Source organism: Lissotriton vulgaris, chromosome 2_1, assembly GCF_964263255.1.
Source record: "Lissotriton vulgaris chromosome 2_1, aLisVul1.2, whole genome shotgun sequence".
Taxonomy (NCBI): Eukaryota; Metazoa; Chordata; class Amphibia; order Caudata; family Salamandridae; genus Lissotriton; species Lissotriton vulgaris.
Window position 1 is genome coordinate 595,204,175 of NC_141687.1, and position 26,867 is coordinate 595,231,041.

A 26,867-nucleotide genomic window follows, 5' to 3' on the forward strand; every position below is an offset into this window, starting at 1 on the left:
CCTCTCCAGTCCCTGTGAAGGGAGTTTTGCCCTAATCCAGTGTCAACACCCATGTTATGATCCTTTCCCTTCCGAGTCAGCCCCAGTTTAACTTTCAAATCCCCACCTAAAATAATGTCATAACCTTTGTGCAAATAAGCAAGTTTAACTTCTAAGTCAACAATAAAATCATATAGTTAGGTAAAATTAGTTATCATACTGCGGGAACTCATTTTAAAATTACTAATTTTTTTTATATCATTAGGCCACAAAAAAGGAGTGCTTGGAATCACAGAAGGGAAAAAGAACCATATTGATTTTACAGTCTAGGTTGACTTTAGCTCATGTCACTAGCCCTGCCCCAGGTCTGCTCAACGGTGATGGAGTCGCAGGACTAGGGCAGGGGCAATACCCATATAGGCAGAGAATTTCGGTCGTCCACGTCTCCAGGAAAAATAAGATATCATAGCTGCGAATAAAATTGACACACCCCATGTTGCTGACTAGCCTGGCACTGTTCCAAAAACGAGCCATAATCACATAAGCATGTATAACTGGCATCGTGTTATCCATTGTCTGGCTCCCACTGTGCAATGGCTCTTGGAGATGACTAGTACAGTGCCCTGGTAAGGTCTCATTTCTGCTAAATACCTCAGCAGACCACTGATTGGCCACAAAGTGAGTAATCTGTCAATCGTTCTCTGACAAATCACCTAAAAGAGAGAATCAATTTTGGACCGGAATTCTGAATAGAGGTGGCAAAGGAGGGGGCTCTCCCTCCCAGCGGGGCTCATAGCCAAATCCCTGTAGAAGTAGCCCTGGGTTAGTGTCTTAGTGTGCCCTTGTCTTGAGGCCCAAATGAGGTCCCCAGCAGCCGCGGGATTCCTGAATGTTATGATAACACAGTCTCTGTCAAATTCTTTACACTTCTTCCCCACTCAGTCACCTCTACTCGCCATGAGAATCTCTGAAAAAGTTTCACCTCTGCAACTAATGTTCCCAATAACCCAATGTGCAGACTTGGTATTTAGTTTATTTTTATTTTATTTATCTATTGCATTTTTTGAGCGCAACAGCTAACCACAAAGGGTTTCCCGGCGCATTCTTGAGATGATTCTGCAATGCTACAGTCAGAGAGCAGCTTAGATGTTAAAGAGCCAGGTCTTTAAGGCTTTCCTAAAGCTCATACAGTTGGTCTCATTTTTTGCTGTGATTGGCATGGAATTCCACAGCGTGGGTTCCAAGAAAGAGATGGATTTGCCGCACATGCGCGACAGCTTGGTTTTGGGGATCACAAGGTTCTTCGCCGTGGCAGACCGAAGAGCACGTGAAGGGCAGTATGGAAGTACCAAAGTTTGGAGATATTTTGGGGCTTTTTTTGTAGTGATTTTATGCATAAAGCAGAGCGATTTGAATTTGATTCGGTTTTCAGTTTTTTAGCCAATGGAGATCCCGGATGTATTTGGAAGTAGGAGTAGTGCTAGGGATTTTACATAACAATCTGATTGCTGCATTTTGAACTGTCTGCATCCTACGAATCGTGGCTTTTTTCGCCCCTAGATACAGTACATTTCCATATTCAAGCCTCGAAGTGATCAAAGCATTGATTACAGTTTTCTTGGTCGATTCTGGCAGCATCCAGCAGATCTTCTTTAGCCATGGCAAAGCATGTAGCAGATGTTTTTACTGCTTGCTGATGCATATTAAGAGAGTCATCAATAATGATGCCCAGATTGCGTGCTTGCATCACTGGTACCGGGAGCAGGCCCATTTCCTGTGGCCAGTGTTGAGGGCCCCATAACTCCTAGTTTTTTCCCAGAACCATCACTTCGGTTTTCTCTCCATTTAATTTGAGAACATTTTCTTGCATCCATCCTGCAATTTTCATGAGCCCACGTTTAAGTATAGAGGGGTTGTCATTATTTTCTGAGGAGACTGAAAAAAACAGCTGAGAATCATCAGCATAAGAGTACCCATTTGCTTCAGGGCGTATCACTGGGACATCAGCCAAGATGATCACATACGGACATGCTGCAGGCGGGAAATCACAATGGAAAGCATGTTTATATATGGAGTCCACTTTAGTGTGGCAGTGGAAGAAACTCAAAGAGTTATGACCCCCAACCTGTGGGCCCAGTTCACTGGTACAGATGCAGATGCATGTATAGGAGTATGATGATCGACCGCAACATGTGGGACTATGGCTCCAGTAGTGATATGATTGTGCACTGGCCACCCTTCGCCCTCTACGCTTGAAGGCACCCCAATTGGTTGGTAGGCAACAGGAGGGGAGTCAAACTGCTTAATTTGGCTTTGATAGCTCCAAAACAGGGACAAATGGGTTCAAGCCTACTTAAAAAGGAGTCCTTAATAGCACTATAGGGGCATTTATTTTCCCACAGAGAGTGTCCTCTTCTGCTGGCCCCTAACGAGCTTTGGTGTGAGATTAGATACACAGGGCCACCTTGACTTGGAGCTTACAGCCACTCTCTTCCTTTTACCTGTCTGACACCTGGTAGCTATGCCGTTGGATTGAGGTTAATACGCTTCCCCTGGGGACAGTACAGGTAAAGAGGCACTAACTGTTACTGGCTCTGCTGCCTCAGAGCTTAACTCGAAAACTTGGGTGATAATCTCGCTGCTAATACAACAGTTTTGGGCACCCATCATGGCAGGACTTAAAGTAATTCTGGATGTAGAGGAGAGTGACAGGTGGCGCTCCGCCAGCTCAATCTCCTTCGACCATCGCCTTTTTAAGAATCGATCCAAGGTGGTCCCCGTTGCTACAGAGTGGACCACCGTGGTCTTGTGCTTTTTCATGTTACACAGAAATCCCCTCAAGCATAAAAAAGAGAATAGTTTTAAGATGACAGTACCTGTGGGGATGCAAAGACAAGGGGGGTAACACAGCCCAGTTTGTCCCACTGCAGATGGACCCGCCCTTGGCCCAGTCTTCACCCGAGCGTGTCTTGCGCGCATCTTGCACTGCAGGAGAGCCGAGGCGTGCTTTTAACACATTGTTGAAGGGGCAGCCCGCCTACTTCATGAGCTATGCCGCTGCACAGGCTGGGGATTGTGAATGAATGAATGAATGAATTGCTTTTTGTAAAGCGCGCAATACCCGAAGGTGTCTTAGCGTTGTGTGGACCAAATTGACGACAGCACAAACAGTAACCTGGGAGGTGAAACATCCAGCGTTAAGGCTGAGCTGGAGGGAACAGCCAGGTCTTCAACTGATTTCTAAACAGCTGCAGATTTTGTTGGGAGCAGCGGGCCAAAGGGAAAGCATTCCATAACCTTCCCCCTTGAAATCTCAGTGTTCCCCCGCCCCATTTTACTCACTTAAATCTTGGGATCCGAACCTTCTGTTCTGTGCTGGACCTCAGTGTTCTACTGGGAGTGTACCAGGTAAATAGTTCCTGAAAGTAGAGGGGGCCCGTACCATGTAGTGCCTTATGTACCAGGCACAAGGCTGTGAACTTGATTCTCCTCTCCATGAGGAGCCAGTGATGGCCATGTAGAAGCTGCACCACAGGTTTGAACTTAAGAATGTTCATGAGCGTTTTTGCCACGGTATTTTGAAGCGACTGCAATTTTTGTATTGAGTATTTTGGTATGCCAAGATAAAGTGTACTACAACAATCCAGCTTCGACCACACTACGGCCAACATTATGGTCTTCTGAAGATCAGCTGGGATGAACCGGAGTATTTTTTTCAGGACCCGTAGTAAATAATAGCCCCCGGATGTCACTGCATTGATCTGGGCACTGAAGCAGAGATTGGCATCGAAAATAACTCCAAGATTTTTAGCCTTCATAACTGGCTTCGGTAAATCCCCCAACTCCTGGGGCCACCATGACGCATTCCAGAAGGAGGGTTCATTCCCAAAAAGCAGTACCTCCATGTTGCCAGAGTTCAGTTTTAAGCACTTTTCCTCCATCCAGTCATCCACGGCGGACATGCATCTGCGGAAAATTATGAGCGTCCTTCTCAGCATGAGATGTTACTGACACCATAATCTAAGTTCTGTCCGCCTAGGAAAGTATGGACAGACCAAAACTCACAATAAGCTGAACCAGGGGAGTAACATAAACATTAAAAAGCGTTGGGCTGAGTGCTGATCCCTGTGGGACCCCACAAGGGAGGGAGAAAGGGCTGGAATTAGCCCCCCGCCTCAACCCATTGTTGCCTGTTTTCTAAGAAGGAGGTCAGCAACGACAGTGCAGTACTCCTAATGCCCACTGTGTACAGGTGCCTACCCAGAAGCGCATGCTGGACCGTATCAAGAAGGCAGAGAGATCGAGTAGGATCAGTGCCGCACTGCCGCCCTTATCCACTCTCCCTCTAATTTCCTCTGATGCCGCCACCAGTGCCGACTCAGTGCAGTGCTGGAAAAAGGGGAAAGGCTGGGTCCTATCCCTGGCCGGCCTGGACCACTCTTATAGAATAAACAAACAAAAAAGCCGGACAGTGTAACTTATTAGAGACAAATTCACACCTAGTATAATAAATTGCAAGGCTAACAAACCATTTGTGTTTAGTCACTTATTTTTTATGAAAGATTATAAACCAATGTTTTTTTTGGCATCAAGGGATACACCACCACATTTACAGAAGTTCACAAATGCATTGAATAAACCATAAACAATACATTCAATCAAATAATACACACATAGACAATTGTGATGACAATAAATATAGACAACTGTGCAATGCCTCAAAAAATTGCGTCATTGAGGCACCAATCCTGAATAAACATTGAACAAGTGGACTGGCAAGATAAAAAACTAGCCTACTTGTTTCAACCACCACAAGATACGCATTACATTTGTCACGTGGTGCGGAAAATAGGAAGACACATAAACCATACAACAGTGTAGAAATGTGTAAATTCTATTCCTATTACGCCCTGGTAGTTCAGTATCTGGGTGGAGCAGGACGCCGACGCGTTTCGAACCCGATCAATAATTTAAGGGTTCTCCTCAGAACATGGATTGGGGGGGTCGTTGTCGCTGTGAATTAAGTTAAAAAGAATGGTATCAATGACAAGCTGGGTAGCGACTCACTGCGACTCAAACATCAAAAAGAAACGTGCGGGTACCTTATACTTGGGATGTCAGGATACTCCCTGTGAATAAGATTGTATAACCCCAGTTATTATCGATTTTATACAGATCCCTATGAGCCACCATGTTAAAGAAATAAATAAATATCGACACATACCTCGGTGTGCGAGACACTGGGAAGTGGTTGGGGTGCCGGTGCACCTAGGGTGGTTTTTTATTTCGAAGTGCCTGCAAGAAGCAGACAACACTTCTTATTAAGGTCCCGACTATTGCCACAATAAAAGGGATATGAATGAGCGAGTATGAAAAAATATATGTATTTTTACAATCCTACCTTTGTATGTAGGCTTGTGATTCTCTACGCGAACGCAGGCGGCGGCCGCCGCAGCAGTTCGGCAACTGTAAAATCAAAGGAGGGGCGTTTTTAGAGAGGAGCCCGACTCGTGCTCACTCGACAAAAACATTTGATATTTATGTAACAGGACTTACGTTAGGGACGATCGATTGAAGCTCTGCAACCGGCACCCAGGCGGCAATGAAATGACCAAACGAGGCTTGCGGGGGCGTGTTCCAATGTATTTAGCACGGACAGAATCCCGATGCATGTTAGGATATGTAGTTCGAAAACGCGTCATTGCGCAAACCCCAATGACAGTATTAGGAAAGGGGAGGGGGGGGGCTCACAAAGGGGATTTGACAATTGGAGACCCTTGTAAAAAGGTGTGAAAGGCACATATACGTTTAGAAACCGGCAATAAAAAGTATAGCGGACACATGAGCGGCAACAAGCACAGACAAGCAATCGCCGCAGACAAGATGTCTATAGGCTACTGAATACGTTAAGATCATTGAGTCCCGCCATGGCAGTATTGAATCGCAAGATGAGGTAGGCCTCTTTCTGAGCAAGGCATACATCAGGATCCCCGCCTGCGCCTGGAGTGTTCTTAATGTTAGCCAAGATTGTCCATTTTAGATCATTGGATGAATGTTCTTTTTTCAGAAAATGGGATACCAACGGTGCTGTCAACACTTTGTTGTTAATCCTGGATCGATGCTGGATAATGCGTTGACGCACTTCCTGGGTTGTTTTGCCAATGTAAACTTTTGCACAAGGGCACGTGATGGCATATACTGCATATCTGGTCTGGCAATTTGTGAAGTTGTCGTGTCGCCAATGTTTTTGACCATCTGTGAAGAGGGTTCCTTCTGTTGTCAAATTGCACACAGAACATGTCCCACACTTATGATGACCCTTTACAGGGCCCATGTTGAAGAGGGTTCCTTGTGTTTCTCTTTTTGTGGCGCCTCGTGTAGATGAGATCTGCTGTCCAATACTTCTGTTTTTTTTGAGTGCGAACAGCGGTTTGCCAATGTCAGGTAGAATTTCTTCCACCAGATGCCAATTACTCCGGATGATTTTTTGTACCGGGTTGGTGTGGGGTCCGAAAGTAGAAACACAGACCATCCTTTCAACCTTGGGTTTCTCTCGTTTTTGCAATAGATGTTCTCGAGGTGTCCATCTTGCCCGCTTCATGGATTGTTTCAAGAGTTTGGCTGGATAACCTTGCGCCCTCAATTTGTTGGTCAGTGCATCTCCGTGGGTGATGAAATCTTCGGTTCTCGAACAGTTCCGTCTTACCCTGAGGTATTGACCATAGGGCAGATTGTTCTTCTAGACTTTTGGGGTGGAAACTTGCGTAATGTAGCGCATTGTCTTGTCAGTGCAATTTGACAACAGAAGGAACCCTCTTCACAGATGGTCAAAAACATTGGCGACACGACAACTTCACAAATTGCAAGACCAGATATGCAGTATATGCCATCACGTGCCCTTGTGCAAAAGCTTACATTGGCAAAACAACCCAGGAAGTGCGTCAACGCATTATCCAGCATCGATCCAGGATTAACAACAAAGTGTTGACAGCACCGTTGGTATCCCATTTTCTGAAAAAAGAACATTCATCCAATGATCTAAAATGGACAATCTTGGCTAACATTAAGAACACTCCAGGCGCAGGCGGGGATCCTGATGTACGCCTTGCTCAGAAAGAGGCCTACCTCATCTTGCGATTCAATACTGCCATGGCGGGACTCAATGATCTTAACGAATTCAGTAGCCTATAGACATCTTGTCTGCGGCGATTGCTTGTCTGTGCTTGTTGCCGCTCATGTGTCCGCTATACTTTTTATTGCCGGTTTCTAAACATATATGTGCCTTTCACACCTTTTTACAAGGGTCTCCAATTGTCAAAATCCCCTTTGTGAGCCCCCCCCCCCTCCCCTTTCCTAATACTGTCATTGGGGTTTGCGCGATGACGCGTTTTCGAACTACATATCCTAACATGCATCGGGATTCTGTCCGTGCTAAATACATTGGGACACGCCCCCGCAAGCCTCGTTTGGTCATTTCATTGCCGCCTGGGTGCCGGTTGGAGAACTTCAACCGATCGTCCCTAACGTAAGTCCTGTTACATAAATATCAAATGTTTTTGTCGAGTGAGCGCGAGTCGGGCTCCTCTCTAAAAACGCCCCTCCTTTGATTTTACAGTTGCCGAACTGCTGCGGCCGCCGCCGCCTGCGTTCGCGTAGAGAATCACAAGCCTACATACAAAGGTAGGATTGTAAAAATACATATATTTTTTTTCATACTCGCTCATTCATATCCCTTTTATTGTGGCAATAGTCGGGACCTTAATAAGAAGTGTTGTCTGCTTCTTGCAGGCACTTCGAAATAAAAAACCACCCTAAGTGCACCGGCACCCCAACCACTTCCCAGTGTCTCGCACACCGAGGTATGTGTCGATATTTATTTATTTCTTTAACATGGTGGCTCATAGGGATCTGTATAAAATCGATAATAACTGGGGTTATACAATCTTATTCACAGGGAGTATCCTGACATCCCAAGTATAAGGTACCCGCACGTTTCTTTTTGATGTTTGAGTCGCAGTGAGTCGCTACCCAGCTTGTCATTGATACCATTCTTTTTAACTTAATTCACAGCGACAACGACCCCCCCAATCCATGTCCTGAGGAGAACCCTTAAATTATTGATCGGGTTCGAAACGCGTCGGCGTCCTGCTCCACCCAGATACTGAACTACCAGGGCGTAATAGGAATAGAATTTACACATTTCTACACTGTTGTATGGTTTATGTGTCTTCCTATTTTCCGCACCACGTGACAAATGTAATGCGTATCTTGTGGTGGTTGAAACAAGTAGGCTAGTTTTTTATCTTGCCAGTCCACTTGTTCAATGTTTATTCAGGATTGGTGCCTCAATGACGCAATTTTTTGAGGCATTGCACAGTTGTCTATATTTATTGTCATCACAATTGTCTATGTGTGTATTATTTGATTGAATGTATTGTTTATGGTTTATTCAATGCATTTGTGAACTTCTGTAAATGTAGTGGTGTATCCCTTGATGCCAAAAAAAACATTGGTTTATAATCTTTCATAAAAAATAAGTGACTAAACACAAATGGTTTGTTAGCCTAGCAATTTATTATGCTCAGTGCAGTGCTGGGCACGGGACCCATGCTCGGCAGGGTCCAACAATTGATGGGCATCCAGAAAAGTCTGTAGCTCTGCATTCATGGTCTTCTCTAGGACCTTAGCCTAGGGGAGAAAGGAGATCGGTCTGTAGCTATCCACTGACCTAGGGTCCACAGAGGGCTTTTTTACAAGTGGGAGAATAGAAGCTTTCTTCCAGATGTCAGGATATATTCCAGTGCTAAAGAACCTGGGGACATATTATCAAGACAGGAGATAAAATTATCGCTGTTTTAGCGGCAGAAAACTGACAAAAAGATACTATAGGTCGACCCGGTGGCATCTTTGCATCCTTGTGGATCTTGGGCAATTGATAGAACGTTGGTATGACGGGATGATTCGATCTAAAAAATAGATATTCGTCAGTGTCCAACATCTTTTTATTGTGCCATTTAAGGATCAATTTGTCATATTCCTTGATGCTTCCTTGATATTTTTTGTAGGTCGTATGTTCATAGTGGTTGTTGTTATTTAGTTGTTTCATAGCTTCTCCTACATATTGTTCCCTAGTTAGCAGCACAACGTTGCCGCCCTTGTCGGAGGGTTTAAAGATTATGTTCGGTTCTTCCTGTAATTTCTTTAAGGCTAGGGATTGCCCTTTAGTGAGTGGGCTCCTGGTCCATTTACGTGTGTCTTTGCATCGGAATTCACTAAGATCTTTTAGCATAGCGTCACTGAAGGTATCGATGGTGTCTGTGGGAGGAATTGGCAAATGGGTTTAAAGTTGGTTTTTGGTGCCTCCTCTCCTATTCCCAGATTCCTACTTCTCTGTGTCCAGGTCTCGAGAACTTGTCTTCCCATACAAGTTTCAGTTCTAATCTCCTCTAGGGCTTCCAATTTTGTCAGATCATCCAATTGTATGCTGTCCGCGAAATATAGTTAGTACAACTAACTATATAGGAGCAATTTCAATGGTTTTTTAAATGCTAATTCCTAACTATATAAGGCCTGAAACCTATGGTTTTTTAAGTGAATATATATACGATTATTTTGCACATGGTGTGTAAATAAATATACTGTTTGTTCAAACTACCTGTTGCTGTGCCGTGACTTCAATTGCCGAGAATTGAGGTGAGAAGAATCCAAGAAATATATATATATATTGATTTTTTTCGTGCAGACTTTGTCAAAACATTGCCTTCATACATTCAAGACTCTACTGATTTCATTAAGAGTATCATGGACATACCTTGGGGAACTGACATGTGGATGATCACATTAGACATAACCAGTTTATATACGGTTATTGATCACAGAAAGGGCTTACAGGCTGTGCAGTATTTTCTAAAGGGAAGATCCTTAGAATACTCTGAACATAATGAAATGTTGTTGGAATTTGCTGAATTTGTCCTTCACAATAACATTTTCCTTTTTGACAAGCAACATTACCGACAAATATGGGGGACCGCGATGGGAACCTGCTTCGCCCCCAGCTACACAAATTTATTCGTGGGCTGGTGGGAGAAGCAGGTGGCCTGGGCAGAGCCCTTTACTGAACATGTAAATTGTACTGTAGCCTGGCATCGATATATCGATGATTTGTTCATCCTATGGAAGGGTCCCAAACTTCTAGCAGAATCATACCTTGACTCACTTATTAACAATTCATTGAACCTCCACTTTAGTGGGCATATGAGACAATCCACTGTATCCTTTCTGGACCTTCAGGTCTTTATCAAAGACAATAGAATTTGCACTAAGCTGTTTAGAAAATCAGCAGCCGGTAACTCTACACTTGAGGCAAGTAGCTGTCATCAGACATCTCTCACAAAAAGTATCCCATATGGTGAGTTACTTCGCATCAAAAGAAATTGTTCTGACGATAAAGACTTTGAACAATCAGCAAAAGATGCTATTGATCGCTTTAAGGCCAGGGGATACAAAAGTGGTCTACTAAATCAGACCTTGGAAAAAGTACAAAAAATTAAACGCAGTAGCCTGTTTAAAGAACGTAGACAACTTACACCAAAAGACACAGAATCTAGTAGATTTATAACTACATTTTCTGGAGAATCAGGGAGATTCAGACAGATACTTAACCAGAACTGGCATATTCTTAAGTCAGATCTGGTGATCGAAAAAGACTTGCCAGAGCAACCACAAATAACTTTCCGGCGAAGTAGATCGTTGAAAGATCATTTGGTTAAAAGTCATTACCAAGCTGTTCCCTTTGTTCCACGATTAGACACTATGACAGGCTTCTTTCCATGCTCCAAGTGCAAGGCCTGTAAGAATAGTACTAAGGTCCAAACATTTCAACTGCCAGGCACAAGAGTGATTAAAAAGATAAAATTCTTCTTAACCTGCACCACACCTTTCTGTGTCTACTGCCTAATTTGTCCTTGCCTGAAAATTTATGTTGGCAGTACCAAACACCCTGCCAAAAAAAGAATCCTAGACTTATGCAAACGATCCCCGCCCCGTGTGCTGTTAGGGATAGCACATGAACTGGATGGATTGTGCTGCCCACGTACCTCAGCCCACATGGGCACTGGAGCACGTAGACAGCATAGTCCGTTTTACAGCTAAAGAAACCTCTAATAGATTTGAGTCTCTTAGATATTCCAGTTTGATACGTGCGGGTATTAACTCCTGCAGTGCAGGCTTTGCACTTAAGGCATTTGATAGGTACGTGGGCAGCACAATCCATCCAGTTCATGTGCGTATCCTGCAACATATGAGAGCCATTAAGCATGCCGATCCAGCCTATCCGGTAGCCCGGCATTTTGAGACATGTCACAATCAGGATGTAACAGGGCTCTGTTACTTTGTTATTGACTCTATCCCTAACAGCACACGGGGCGGGGATCGTTTGCATAAGTTGAGACGGCTTGAGTCCAGGTATATACTGGAACTCAATGCCAAGGCCCCCGGGGGTCTCAATCTGGAAGAAGATTTAAAAACACATCTTTAGATAAGGATGTTTAGACAGTATGATCTAGTCTAGACTTGTAATTTTGCTTATAGGCTGCTGTACTAGTATTATGTTCATAAGAGGAAGGAGGATGGCCCAGGATCCCCGCTCCCACAATGAAGAAGGTTTTTATCTTATTTTGAACATTTTTTCAAGGGTGGCACAATCTCTAGTGGGTACACGTTGGAAACTGGTATGTCATATTTGCCCACTTGGGCGGTATTCCCTGCGGATTACTTAGCACTATGACAAAAAATGGCCAAAATTCTTCAATGACATAAGCCCACTAGGGCGTAATTTTATGGACTATTAATAATATAATAATATTGTGATGTAGCCCGATATGCTGCATTTAAATCGCTATTTTAGATTGTAATGTGTATATATATGTCATTTGCTGCCTAACAATTTGTCTATTAAGTTGTGCTTTGTCATGATTATTAACTTTTAATTTACGTAATGGAATGAACTACAAGTCTTTTTTCCATTTCCTTACCTGACTTTCTGTTTCCGTGCACGTGACCTTACACAACTTGTTTTTGCACTTTAAATGGCGATGGTTTACATTGTACCTTAGGTGAACAAGCCTGCTGGTCAGGCGAAACGCGTCCAGGGTTTTGACAAATAAAACTTAATTTGTCTGGTACATGGTCTCGTCAGCGTGTGGTCTTTCTACTTGTTGTGTATATATATATATATATATATATATATATATATATATATATATATATATATATATATATATATATATATATATATATATATATATATATATATATATATATATATATATATCATCCATACCTAAAACCCCAAATAAGATGGTATGGTATAGATCCATTTTATATGTGATAATTTTGTGCCAACAGATTACCAACCCAAAACAAATTTTGATGTAAAAAAAAAAAACGACACATGAAAGAGGAAAGTGGTTTGACACAAGATGTTTAGAATAAAAAAAGAAACTACATAAAATGCAAAACCTAAAAAGAAAAGGGCTAGAATCCAAGGTTATGGTTAGGAAAATAAAATCAACACAAATGAGTTATAAGACATTGACAAGAGATAACACAAATAGCTTATTTAATATGAAATAGCAAGAAATGAAGGAGATAATGACATCGGGAGACCAAAAACAGTTCCTGAGATTGGTAAATGGAATATTTGAGACTAATTTTACTTTCCAAAAAAATGTAATATCATAAGACAAGTGGGAAAACCATCTCCAGAATCAATTTGGATAGCCGAATATAAAAGTATATAAAAACCCAGCAAATACAACATGACCTTGATCATGGAATACAGGATTCTTTTAATGTGGTTAATATTCCAAACATTATTTGGCCACTGAAATTATCTATATGAGCAGAAGGACCCAACAGTCTTCCGAGGGAAAACATGGCGGCAGTCGGCTGACTGCAGCAGTGCTCCGCTCCTTCTCGTCCTTGGATGCCGTGCTGACTAATACTTAGAGCGTGACTCGCCAGCTCTTTAACTCCCCAAATCTGGCTTTTGAAACTCCGATATACCGATATATCAATATACCGATGCCGTGCTGGCTAATAATTAGAGCGTGACTTGCTGGCTCGTTAACTTCCCAAATTTGCCTTTTGAAAACTCCTATATACCGATTTACCGATTCTTCGGTTTTCATGGCTTTCACTTGGTTCCATGTCATTCTGTAAGTGCACTTCGTTAAACTCATTGCTGTGTCGATGTGTCGAGTTGTTCTTGCGAGGACCAGCGGTCTGGAGGCAGGACACGGTAGCGCCAGCAATCACGGCGTACGAGGCAGTGAACGCCCATCACACTGCAAGCCCCCACCTGCGCTGCATCCATGGAGGCGAGCCGCCGCTGAGTTACACAAATTGAAACGCGCTCGAAGTCTCTACGGAATTGCACACACAAGCGGAGCTCCCCGTTTTTTTGGCATTGGATTTCTCGTTTTGCCAGCTGCTGATCCGCAGGAAAACTTTGCTTTTCGATGCAAGGGCATTGCCTCAATAGATGGATCCTCCAAGTTAATCACAGTAAGTGGAGCTTGTATAAGTGTGAATGTACGATTTGAAAGCAGTGCTTGCTGCGCTTCTTTTTGCCAAACTCAGGCACACATGAGTGCTGCGGAGTCAGTTAGGAAACTAAGAGGGAAAGGAGCAACCAAGGTATTAGTGGGGGCTGTTCTATCTCGCAGGAAGAGAGGGAAGAGCGTACTTCAAGACATTGCAGAGGAAACTGATAAGAAGGTACCTGAGACAGTGAAAAGCCCGCAGTCAGATCAAGAGTCTTCCTCATATCTCTCAGTTGAGGTGAAAACAAAAAGGGGAAGAAAACGTACCAAGGTTAAACCCTCTGCAGCTCCTATTCCCAGAGTGACCCCCTCCTTGCGTTCATATTTTAAAGTGGTTCCTCAGATTTTGAACCTTGAGAGAGAGCAATTTCAGCCAAGCAGCAGCACTTCTAATTTTGGTTTCGAGATGATGGAAAATCTAGAGGCCGCGCAGCCACCCAAGACACCATCTATTCTAGTTGAAAACCATGCTACCAGCATCGGTCTGCCTCACGCTGCGCAAGCAGAGGAGACTTCATCGGCAGAGATTGACTTGGTAAGCTCAGAATTTAAAAATACTACGGGTCAAGCCACAATAGATGATGAAAATTTAGTAGCAGTGGCAGTGGCAGTGGACGAATTGCTATTACCTAAGCATACTGTAGCTGATAGAGGCGATGCAGTCAGGAACCCTATCGACAATATCAATATCGAAGAAAATTTCGAGGCTGAGATATTCTCTGAAACCTCCTCGGGCACGTCAAAAGAGTTAAGTGAAGAGGTGGGTTCAGGCGTAGAGACAGTGTCTGTTGCATCTATACACGCAATGTTTGCGGCGTTATCTGCAGAGATCAAACAAGGATTTGCAGAGTCAGCCTCTAATCAGAGGGAGATAAGAAGTTTTTGCGAGTCTCTCGATGAGAGATTAGGCAACCTGACGTTAAGAACTCAAGCTTTGGAGGAGACAGTGGGCCAAATATCAATGAGAGCAGAAGGCACTGTGGAGGATATTGTAAAGCTTAGGAAAGAAGACCAGGCACTCTCTGAAAGATTGGAGACTTTAGAAAACAATGCAAGAAGGTGTAATATACGCATTTTGAATATCCCGGAAGGAAGCGAAGGGGAGGATATTAAGAGTTATATTATTACCTTATTAAAAGAAACTCTAAATCTTTCTCAAACTACTGAAGAGCTAGCAGCGGAAATTCAGCGCATACACCGAGATCCTTTCAGACGCAACCCTCAGAGGACCAAGCCTAGAAAGATTCTCGTTAATTTCCATACTTACTCCGTAAAAGAACAAATTTTGAACCAGGCTCTTAAGCTTAAGTCACAGGCTTACAAAGGCTATAATTTTCAGATCCGCTCTGATCTGTCTCGCTTCACCCTGGACAAACAATGGGGGCTTGGACAAAGGATGGACGCTTTCCGCAAACTAGGCGCGACAGTACAGATGGGCTTCCCTGCATCCCTTAAAATCATGATCGATAACAAGATGCACAACATCAGATCAGTGCAAGCTGCTGATGACCTCTTACTGTCTCTCGGCAATAAGAAACAAAGAGAGTAATACCAAGTTCGGAGGAGATAACACTAATTAATATCTTCGTGAGTAACACCCCACAATTGTTGGGTAGCTGTCATGTGGTTTCATAATGTAAAGTCTAACAAAGCTCATAAAGCTTATCCCCAAAAATAAATATATATATATATAAAAACATTAAACGTATGGGGGAATAAAGCATTGACAAAAAAAAAAAAAGGAAAAAAAAAAAAAAAACCATATCAAAACATACAAAAAAAAAATAAATAATTAAAAAAAAAAAAAAAATCTGGGTGGGGTAAGAAAGTTAAAAAAAAAGAATCTGGGTGGGGTAAGAAAGTTAAAAAAAAAAAAAAAAAAAAAAAATCACATAACTTCACTTACATTATTAGCAATTAAGTCAACTATGAAGTAAACGGTGAGCCACTTTGTAGAAACTAAAGGCACATAGCGACGAGATGGGGAAGAGCTAGGGGCACTTACTTCCGGAAGTTTTCCGGTTGGTGAGTACGGGGTTTTCCCAGGGTGGGTTTAGGGGGGTGAATGGGGAGGTAAAGGGACACAATTATATTTCTGGAATTAAGCTCCAATCGTTTTTTGTAAATATTTTCCTTAACATTATGGTTTTTTCTCATCCTAAGCTATATAGCAATAATTTTTCTGAATTTTCCAGCTTCTCTTTCTTACAGTCAGCCTTAATAAGTGACCTATGGCTAATCTAAAAATATTATCCTGGAATGTTAATGGTCTTCGCACCAGACCGCGGGCTAACAAAATTATGCAGTATCTCCGTGACTGTGATGCGGGGATCATTATCCTCCAGGAAACGCATCTAACCGAGACTGAAATGCTTGATCTGGTTCATAGAAATAGATGGATAGAATCAGCTATTTCAACAACACAAGGCTCCAACACAAGGGGGGTTTCGATTATATTCAAAAAATCAGTGGTATTTAAATTAAGACACCAAAAAGTAGACTCCGGAGGGAGATGGGCTATTGTAGCAGTAGAATTAGGTGACACCAAGCTAACTCTTGTAGGATATTACGGTCCCAACATAGACGACCCCTCAGTATTAGAAACCCTCTTTAGCCATCTGCTTAATTTTCCTGACCCTGTTATTATAGCAGGGGATTTCAACATAACTTTGAATCCACTTTTGGATAAATCACCAAATAGTAGGCAGAAAACCATCTCTAAATCTAGAAACTGTCTACTAGGTTTAATGAATCAATATGATTACATAAATATTTGGCGATTCAAAGAGGGTCCAAAGCAAGAATTTTCGTTTAGAAACTGGAAATACAGACATAGATCCAGAATTGATTTTATCCTTACAAGTAGAGCTTTAGCTGATAACGTCACCAGAATAAAGCATAATCCATTACATCTCTCTGACCATTCTGCATTAGTGTTAGATCTAAAACTGGCGATGACACCTCTTACTAGAATATGGTCTTTTGACAGATCTTTTCTCTCATCAACGGAAGATATTACATTCTTACTATCAGAGACAAGATACTTCTTTAGTACTAATGAGGGAACAGCCCCGATAGGAATTATTTGGGACGCGTTCAAAAGTACTTTAAGAGGTCTTATTAAAAATAAAGTAGTTTATCGAGCTAGACAATATACAGACGAAGTAACCTCTATTGAAAGAAATATTTTGAATGTACAAAGGGAATTAGACAATACTACCCCTATGGATAATTCAGCCATTAATATCAAACAAGCGGAATTGAATGAGTTGAAGCTTTTACTGTCCACAGTTCTGGAGAAGAGGGTCATTCAGCGATGGGAGGCAAGCAAACTCTCACATTTCCAATATGGGGAGGGGGCAGGAAAATTACTCGCCTGGAAAACAAAATCTGACCGGGTCCGTAACAATATCTGTTCTATCACTACTCCTCAGGGCACTGTTTCCAGGGATGATGAAATTAGAGCAGTCTTTAGGGATTTTTTTGAGTCTATATACCAAGATGATCTTAAGCCCCAACAGAGTGACATAATTAATTGGCTTGAAGGTATATCTCTTCCGTCCCTAACTACTGAGCAGTCCCGCTCATTAGATAAAGAAATAACTATAATAGAGGTTGAGGAGGCCATTAAAAAAACCAAGAGCGGAAAGGCGGTAGGTACTGATGGTATGCCTTGCGAGATATATAAAAAACTTGTCTCGGAGGTCGCTCCAGTGCTGGCCACTTTGTTCAATCAAATTCTTAGAGAAGGCGAATTACCACCTGAATCATGGAATAATGCCTCTATTACTCTCATCCTGAAACCTGGCAAACCCGCTTCTGAATGTGGCTCATACAGACCCATCTCCATATTAAATGCCGATTACAAATTTTTTACTTCTATATTAGCAAATCGGCTAGGTCAGGTGACCCCAGATATTATAGATCCGACACAAAAGGGGTTTATTAAAGGGAGACAGCTTGGCGATCTTACGTATGAATTGATTGGTACAATAGACATTGCTATAAAGGAGCAGATTCCACTGGTTGTGCTTACCCTTGACGCCACCAAGGCCTTCGATAGAGTGAACTGGTTATACCTATCGGAGGCTTTGAAGAGGTTTAATGTTGGTGACAGATTTCGGAGGACCATTGAGCTCCTGTACCGTAACCCATCCGCCTCATTGTTAATTAATGGTGGTTTGACAGAACCCTTCAAGGTCATGAGAGGAACCAGACAGGGTTGCCCCCTGTCCCCTCTTCTTTTTGACGTTTACATAGAACCCTTTGCTCAAAAGCTTAGGAATAATCAGTCTAATTAACTCCTTTAGCTTTGGTGGTTGGGATAAGAAGGTGGCACTCTATGCTGACGACATCATGATTTTTTCCACTAGCTATGAAGAGGCATACCCTGAGGTAGTTGAACAGGCCCTTACATTTGGGAAAGTGTCTGGGTACGAAATTAATGCCCTCAAAACAGAATCAATGTCCTGGAATTGCAATAGAGCGAATAATAATGGGACATCAAAAAGTCTAATTCGGTATCTGGGGGTAAATATAGTTAATGATATCAACGCTATTGCCTCTCTAAACTTTAATAAAGTAGCTGCAGAGTGCCGGAAACTTATGAGAGGCTGGTCTCATCTCCCACTTTCCATTTTGGGTAAACTTAATTTGGTGAAGATGAGTATTTTACCGAAAGTTTCTTTTTTATTTAACACTATACCACTTTATTTCGATCCTAAGTTAATTTTTAAACTGCAGAGCTCGATTACTAGTTTCATTTGGAATAATAAAAGTGCTAGAATCTCCTGGAAAAAAATTAGGCGTCGTAGGGAGAAAGGGGGCTTGGTTGGCCCTGACCTTCAAATATACGCATGGGCGTTCCAATTATCGCATATGCGTATGCTGTTTAAAATCCCCACATCTACAGGGAAGGGCCCGCTTTTTTCCACTTTATTGGATTGTGAAGGAGTTGATCATGCCAGTTTTTTGTTTAAGTTTGGTGATCCCAAATTCTTTAAAAAGATAAAACTGAAAGTTCTAAAAGGGTCTATATCCACGTGGTATAAAATTAGGCAAGCGATAAAGATTGGCTATTATTCTGCAAAGGCTCCAATATGGAACCTACCCAACCCACCCATATGGACAACAGATGCTCTTAACAAATCACTATTAGAAGCTGATATCCATTGCTGGGAAGACCTGTTTTTGGACGGGTCTTTACTTCCATGGGATCATCTTAGCAACAAAGTTGGTCCAGGGTTGTCAAGATTTAAATATATTCAGATTTCCAGCTGGGCTCAGTCATATAAAGATCTGCCAGCAAGACGTAACAAGCAACATATAGGTGGCCTTAGCGACCTGATCAACTGTTTGGTAGAAAGTCCGGTGGCAAAAAAAGAAATCTCAAGCTGGTATAACAAAATAATAGATGAAATGGATGTCAGTTTCCAGTTACCAACCACGCTGTGGGCAGAATTAATGCCAGGATTTGATGTAGAAGAGCTCTGGACCGCTTCATGCTCATTGTTATGGAAGTTAGTTAAACCTTCGTGGCTTCGTAGAAACCACCTTTTTACCATACATAGGGCATATTATTCTCCATACAGGTTAACTAAATTTTCATTAACAGGCCCAGTTAAATGTCCGAGATGTGGGTTAATTGAAGCTACGGACACTCACATGTTTCTAGAATGCCCAGAGCTAACAGAATTTTGGGAAGCCATCAAAAATAAGCTGTCAGAATCCTTGGGTGAACAGGTCAATATAGATTTGGTTCTTGTTATTTTTGGTGTGAGAAATAAAATCTGCAACTCAGCATCCAAATTGATATTTTACTCCATACTTGCTGCACGCAGGGAGATATGCAGGCATTGGAAAGACGCTCAACCCCCTACAGTGCATGAATGGCGAACATCACTATTTCAAATTTCCAAACTTGACCTAGCTAGGGCAGGGAGTTCAAATAGTAGAGCGTTTTGGGCAATGCTGGTTTAGTCGTGACTAATCCTGGGTTTTTTTTTTTTTGTTTTTTTTTCCCCCAGGTCCAATGATTAACGTGTGCACTGCCCATCCCGGTTAACAAGATTAACAATCTTGGCACCAATGGGGTCTCGATAATTCGGTCACTATCAACTGAGATACCATTCTAAGCTGGTTTAAGATTGGTCACTGTATATAGTGCTGAGTGGAATTGGCCTTACTTCGCTCTCCATAATTTCCCTTACCAGCTACAAGCTGAGTGGCACAATACACGACTGGTCGGCCTATTGCTCTGTGGTGGTTTTCTCTTTTGTTTTGGTAGATTGGAGCTATGCGCACAAATGAGGATAAAAAAAAAAAAAAAACCAGCAAATACAACATGACCTTGATCATGGAATACAGGATTCTTTTAATGTGGTTAATATTCCAAACATTATTTGGCCACTGAAATTATCTATATGAGCAGAAGGACCCAACAGTCTTACCGCTTTGGGGTTAAACAACAACGTAGAATGGTAGGCAACATTGTATTCCCTTCAAATTCAATAGACATCAGTGAATGGAATTATGCTTCAGCATGGATGTCAATTCATCAAAATGCCTGGGGTAGCGGAAGTGACCTCACATGCCCCTGGACCTTCTCTTTCACTCACACATGCTTATGCTTATACACACACATGCATTCACACATACACACACACTCTGCCCTCACATGAACAAACAGTCACACATACACACACTCTCTCTTACATAAACATACTCAAAACTGCAAACACACACACAACATACATACATTTGCAAGCATAGTGTTTTACTTACCTTAGCTGTCAGGGAAAGTCATATTTCAGCTATTTATACTCCATTTTTTTTATTAAACTAATGGTGAATAATGTAATATTATTCGCTATAATTATAAAAAAAAATTGACATAAGACAAGGTGAGTAAAGCCCCCACCGAGGTCCATAAGGACGAGGCGCTTCTGTTCCTGCCACTGATTTTGCCACTTCTGACGCAAGGAGTCTCAAAGGCAGTACCAGGGGCCACTAGGGGCATGCCATGGGCCACAGCACCGAACATTGGCAACTCCTAAATGATGTCCATGTGCTTGTGTCCTTGAAGGGAGCAAAAATAAAACTCCTATATAAAAAGGATGATGGGAGTCTACCTCAAAATTATAGATTAATAAAATTGACGGACCTCGGATATAGGATCTTCACACACATTATTTTGATACACTTACACGAATGGATCCTCATAAAAATTCTTACTCATTTAGAGCAGGGGTGGGCCTTAGAAAAGGGCACTCGACAGTGGGCCACTTCTTTGCTTAGTGGACAATAGGTCGAAAGCCGAAAGAAGTAAATAAAAGACTCTGCAAATGCTTTTTCGACTTCTTTACAACCTATGAAATCCCAGTACAAAAGGGCTTGCACTAGGCATCTGTTTCAGCACCAGCATTGTTTAGTTTCTATGTAGCAGATATCCAGTCCATTCTAAAAAAATGCAAATTCCTCCTTCCAACAAACATGGGAAGTATACACTTCCTTTGTTTGCTGAATACTAACAATCTAATACTCATGGGTTATAAAGTGATGAGTCTGCAGAGGAAGATGGGTGCCCTACAAATTATTGCATAACTGTTTTTTATTTATAAATATTGGGGGAAAACATGGATAATGATCTTTTGGAAAAAACAATAACATTATATATGGTTGCTATATAAGGAAATACATTGAGGAAGTAAATAGATATAAATCGCTCAGTCTGTTATGCACAAACACTCCAAACTGGACTGATCACTATCAGCTCCAAAAAATATGAGCAACAATATTGGCAGGGGCGCTGCTAAAATTCAACAGGAAATATGTCAGATTCATTGTTCCCTCTCATGACTGCATACCTACCCAAACTTCCGCCTGTGGTATATGAAGCTGAAATTGCATATCTGAGTGGGAAATTCCCTTGAAAGTGCTTCCAAAAGAGAGTACTAAACATACCAAAATGTGCTATGATTCAGGCAGTTAGGCGAGAACTTGCCCTTACATCATGGACAAGACTCCTACGAACACGTCTGTTAAGTTTCATTGATAAATTGTCTAAGGTATATAATCCACATGTGGTATTTTATCTTTGCTGGCCAGAAGCTCTTAATAATGGGAGATAATTGCCGATCAATCTAATCAAAATGGTTGACAGATGAGAAAAAAAAACATGAATCACTTGGAAATATAGAATCATAGGAATCGTTCCCCTCTAAAAAAAGCCCTGAAAAAATCAGCCAAAACAATATTGCAGAAGCAGGATTTTTAATATATCAAGGATAAGTTATCAGTGGAGCTAACACTAGAGCTGCTAGGTGACAAGGAATGATTTTCCTATCTATATAATTGAATGGACCATAATTTACGTTTAATGGTTTTAAAATTTAGAATAAGCTCTAATCCCATGCTTCTGGTGCTGGAATGCTGATACAGATGAATAACGGCAAATTATATTTTCTACTAAACAGAAAATGCACATCCCTCTTAAGAGATTGTCTTTTGTTTATGAATATATGCAAAACGTTTTTAAAACCTTTTAAAAAAAATATTGTATCATGGTGTGCAAATCGGTGATTGAATAATGGTCAATAGGCACTTTTAAGATGTGTTAATTGCGTTCAGATTGCAATTATAAATAACATGAAACAAATGAATGGGATAGATCTGATATAAGTGAATTTATCTGTTATCTGTATTTACATGTGTAAGATAACGTTTTAAGGGCAAATGTGTCCAAATAAACATACTTTAACTTGAAAAATGAAATTTGAAACATTGGTCCAGAAGCGCAACAAGTAGTCCGATTATATTTGTACCTTAACAAGTGAAAAATTCCTTTATGCACAGACTGATGACTATAACATAGCTTGATAAGGATTCTCCGATTACAGAATCTTTAAATTCACAGTGCCTTAGATCAGTGTTTCCCAAACTGTGGTCCGCGGACCCCCAGGGGTCCTTGACACATTCCCAGGGGGTCCTCAGGCAGCAGTTTTAAAAGCACTGATAAGTTCCTTGTATACTTAGCAGTTTTCGAGCAACAATAAAAGTGTCAAGATAACTCCAGTGATTAATGTTCCTGCTGGAGAGAGATGAGAGTCTTGGCCAGCTTTGACTTATCTAATGTAGCACAGAGGGTTAATATGCCTCTTTTATTTTTAAAAACTGTGTTTTATCTACATAGATCAGTGGGTTACTGCTATTGTCACAGAGATTCTTTTGTTACTTTGCAGTTTATAAGTGGCAATCGTGATCTAGCACAGTGACCTATAAACTGGCATCAAAAAGATGCTTGCAAACTGCATGGTACAAGTTAGTAACTTATGTTTTTTCCCAGTCTTTCATCATCCTGATGCTGCTAAAAAGGTTTACTTGGGTGGAAATACATTTTTATTGGTAAAGTCAATGCTAACCACTGTGTTATATCCTAAATCCTGAGTTTGTGCTACTCCAGACCAAGCACTCTTTAAAAATACCTACCAGTATGAATGACATGGGATTCCTACAACTTGTAGTCACCCTTGCCATATGTAACATTTTCTTTACACGGATTTACATGTATGATTAATTTTCTCTATGGTGCAGATTTACAAGGAAAGTGACTCAGTGAGTGCTGCAAGCCATTTGGCTGCACCACACTTAGTCACTTTCAAAGCACAGTGATGCAACATATTTAAAACAATATGTTGCATCTCTGTGCTCCACCTGCGCTGGTGCAAAGAATTGCTACCATGCACCATGGTGCAAGGATGCCTACGTTGTGGGGAGATTTTTTATGTGCAGTAAAGGTTCCCTTTGTGCACATAAACAATCACCAGAGGGGATTTCATCTTCCTACGCGTGCTACAGAATCCAGCACGCATAGAAAGAGGAAAAAAACGAGGAGAAATTAATAAATTTCTCCTCCTTGCGCCTCACTATGCCTTCCCTGGAGAGGCATAGCATTCAGACGCATTTCCAGATTTGCGATTTCTTGTAAATCTGGAAATGTGTCTGGTTTCATGGGTGTTGCCTGGGAACACTCACAGCAAAACCCATGGAACCCAACTTTCACGCAAAGTGTTGCATGCGAAGGGGCCATATTTGCAAGAACAGGAAAAGTCACGCAGGGTAGCTTTTCCTGTCCTTGTAAATAATGGGCAATAAAATGCGCCGCCAGAGCGTCACTTTTTGTGACGCACTGGTTGCGCAAGGGGCTTGTAAATTTGCCCCTATATGTGTGTATTGTAAAGTGCTCTGATATCCTATAATGGTATGAGAGATGCTATAAATGAAACAAATGAAATGCATGTAACAGAGGGACTATGGAGAGATGAGCCGCCCTGTGGGAGGGTGATAATAAGGGAATCATTGAAGAACTCCAAAAAAGATTTTCGTATCCTGGTGCATTGTAAGGTCATCATTTACTATCTTTAAAAGTTAATACAATTCAATATATAATGATGAATGTGTTGTAGAATGCACTATTGTTTCCTACATTTTCTTGGGGGGGAGCCTCCCAAAGCCCCCTTTGTAGTGGTTAGGCTCACCCACTGCACTTGGGGGCTTATTTATGAGCCCTTGCGTCACTTTTATGCCGCTGATGTGTCACTTTTTGTATAGCACCAGTAGCGTAAAAAATGTGCCATATTGCATCGTATTTACAAAGTAACGCATCTAGGTAGATGCGTCATTTTGTAAAGCCCTGCGCCACATTATACCTGCACCAGGTATAATATATGCAGGGTGGGTGTTCTGACGCATGTAAGCCTCGTAAAAGTGACGCAGTGAAATCTATGAGATTTCACTGCGTCACTTCTAAGACGCAAATGTGTCAATATCTTACGCATGCCTCACAGCAGGTGTAAGACTGACACAGACACATTTGAAATGGGACTTGCCCATGTTAAATGACACATTGATGGAGTTGTGTCACTTTTGTGAGACACTCCAGAAAGGCGTCATTTTTGCGCCTACAGATACGTCAGCAATACTGACGTATCTAACTCCTTGCGACATGATGCGGCATACTGTAAATATGAAGCATCATTGGTGTCGCAAGGAGGATGTAATGAAAAGTGACGCATCGCTGTTTTCACGCAGTGATTCGTAACTTTTCATAAATTAGGTCCTTGTGTGCAGCGTATGGGGACTGGTCTGAAAACATTTGCAAGGACTGCTTTGGGTTTCCAGTCTGGCTCTGGCAGGAACAGTAGCCTCATCCTGCGAAAAAAAAACAACCATTTAAAAGTTAGTCACGGAGATGCAGCACCACCTTCCCAATAAAGTTTTTTTTTACACATTCATTCAATATAAAATACTAAAATCCTTTGTTTTGTGTGCACACCTGTGTTTATTTATTTGGAATTACTGTTTTAATGTTTGAAATTGAAATCATACAGATTGCTTGAGGGTCCCCGGCTTCCAGTGGTCACTCAATGGGGGTCCCCAGGAGTCAAAAGTTTGGGAACCACTGCCTTAGATTACACTGATGGTTGTAGGCCTACCCCACATTAGTGTAATAAACTCTCAGAGTCGTTCTGGTCTTGCTTCAATGCCCTAACCGGTCTCACCCAGCCTCCTCCTGATGCAGCCCTCTCTTTTGGAATTTTCCAGATGACGTTTATCCGAAGATCTATCACACCTGCTTCTTTCTGGTCACCTACCTGGCCCCGCTCTGCCTCATGTTTGTGGCCTACTTTCAGATCTTCCGCAAGCTCTGGTGCCGGCAGGTAAGGAGGCTTTCAATGGTCGGGGAGGGCAGATCAGAGGAGGGCTGACAGACACACCCACACAGACACACCAACTCCCCCCAACCCCGCAGTTGAGCAATAATTAGAGAAAGTATGCTGCTTCCAAGTGTGGAGCTTTTCTAGTTGGTGATCAATGGTAGCTTTTTACAGAGATGTCGATTACAAACAAGGGAGGAGATGGCAAACATACATACGGCCCTGTTGTGGAGTCTTTTAAGGGTGGGGAAGAGACAACCCAGAGCAGGCCAGTGTGTGAGATGGTGTTACCCACATACACAACCAATAAACTCAGCATTTCCGAGTTGATGGGGTAAAGAGAGCAGGTCTGAATTCACCTACCCTCAAACCACCCCAAAAATATTTCCTACACCTTGAAACTCCTGGCTTTAAGAAACAGAGAACACTCTCTGTTCTCATTTATACTCGCTTCTCATTCAGCGACGCCAGCTCACGTCCTTTAAAAAATCCATTCAAAACACCATACGTAGAATAATAGCTGGGTAACCTCATAATGGCAATGTTTTTCATGGAGGGGTTCTGAGCGGCATCAAATACAGAATGAGAGCTAAGCTCGAGTTAACTATGATATCACTCACAAATCCAAGGTGACTAACACGCCCATTATTCACATTTTACCTATCCGTAATGTTATGTTGTATATCGCCCCCTAAATCTGCCCCAGCCTACAACATGAATGGAGGAGCAAAGGGGTATGGGTGCACCACGTACAACATGTGTTTAAAAACAACCCATTAGAAACCTGGCTTCCTACAACCCACCCGGTCCACCCTTGAGATATCTTCTCCTGCCTCGAAATAAAAAATGGAACTCCTGGCCTGCCACCCAGCCCCACCATCCTTCCCACAACCCTCTCCACCACTACACCCGAACTAAACTAAAAATACCACCTTTCCCCACCATTTTATGTACATTTCGGCCACCTCCCAGTCCACAGCATTGCTCCCCACTCTTACACTGAGAACAGAGAGCTAGCAAAGCACTGGCAGCGCTCTTTGAGAATCTCTTGCCAACACGACTTCACCCCCCCACCCCCTCTCTGCAGAGGGCAGTAGAGACCCGCACTGAAAGGGGAGAAGGCAGTTGGCATAGGCACAGCAGAGCCCACATCCTCCAGCCCCATCGCTTCCCTTGAGTGACTTCACGTCAGTAGTTACCCACTTTGGGGGCGTCACAGTAAATAACCACATTCCACCTCAGTCAGTCACACTAAAGGCTTCCAATGGAATCTGTATATTACAAGATAAGTTTCTTCCTAGGGAAGCCATAACTACCAATAATTCGCTCCTATTCTATTAATAATGCACCTGTCGCTCTCCCTTAGCACGGTTTGCACTCTATAAACCCAAGCTGAAAAACATCCCCAGAACCCACAGTTACCCCTCTAGAATGTTATGTTATGTATAGCCCCCAAAATCATCTTCCCCTGCTAATAACCACTAGGCTCAGGCAAAGAAGTAGTGGGGGTGCCATACATAATAAAGCGTTTCCTCCCTGTCCCCAATGTGAAAAAACCTTACCTGCCATC

At 42.1% G+C, this 26,867-nt stretch overlaps 1 protein-coding gene across 1 annotated transcript in view; it reads left to right on the forward strand.

Annotated features, from left to right (window-relative positions):
- HCRTR1 (hypocretin receptor 1) overlaps nt 1-26,867 on the forward strand; it is a 201,675-nt gene that overhangs the window by 161,112 nt on the left and 13,696 nt on the right. The window contains exon 5 of the mRNA XM_086954116.1: nt 25,185-25,300. Coding sequence (XP_086810242.1) covers nt 25,185-25,300 — 116 coding nt within the window. The remainder of the gene's footprint in view (nt 1-25,184; nt 25,301-26,867) is intronic.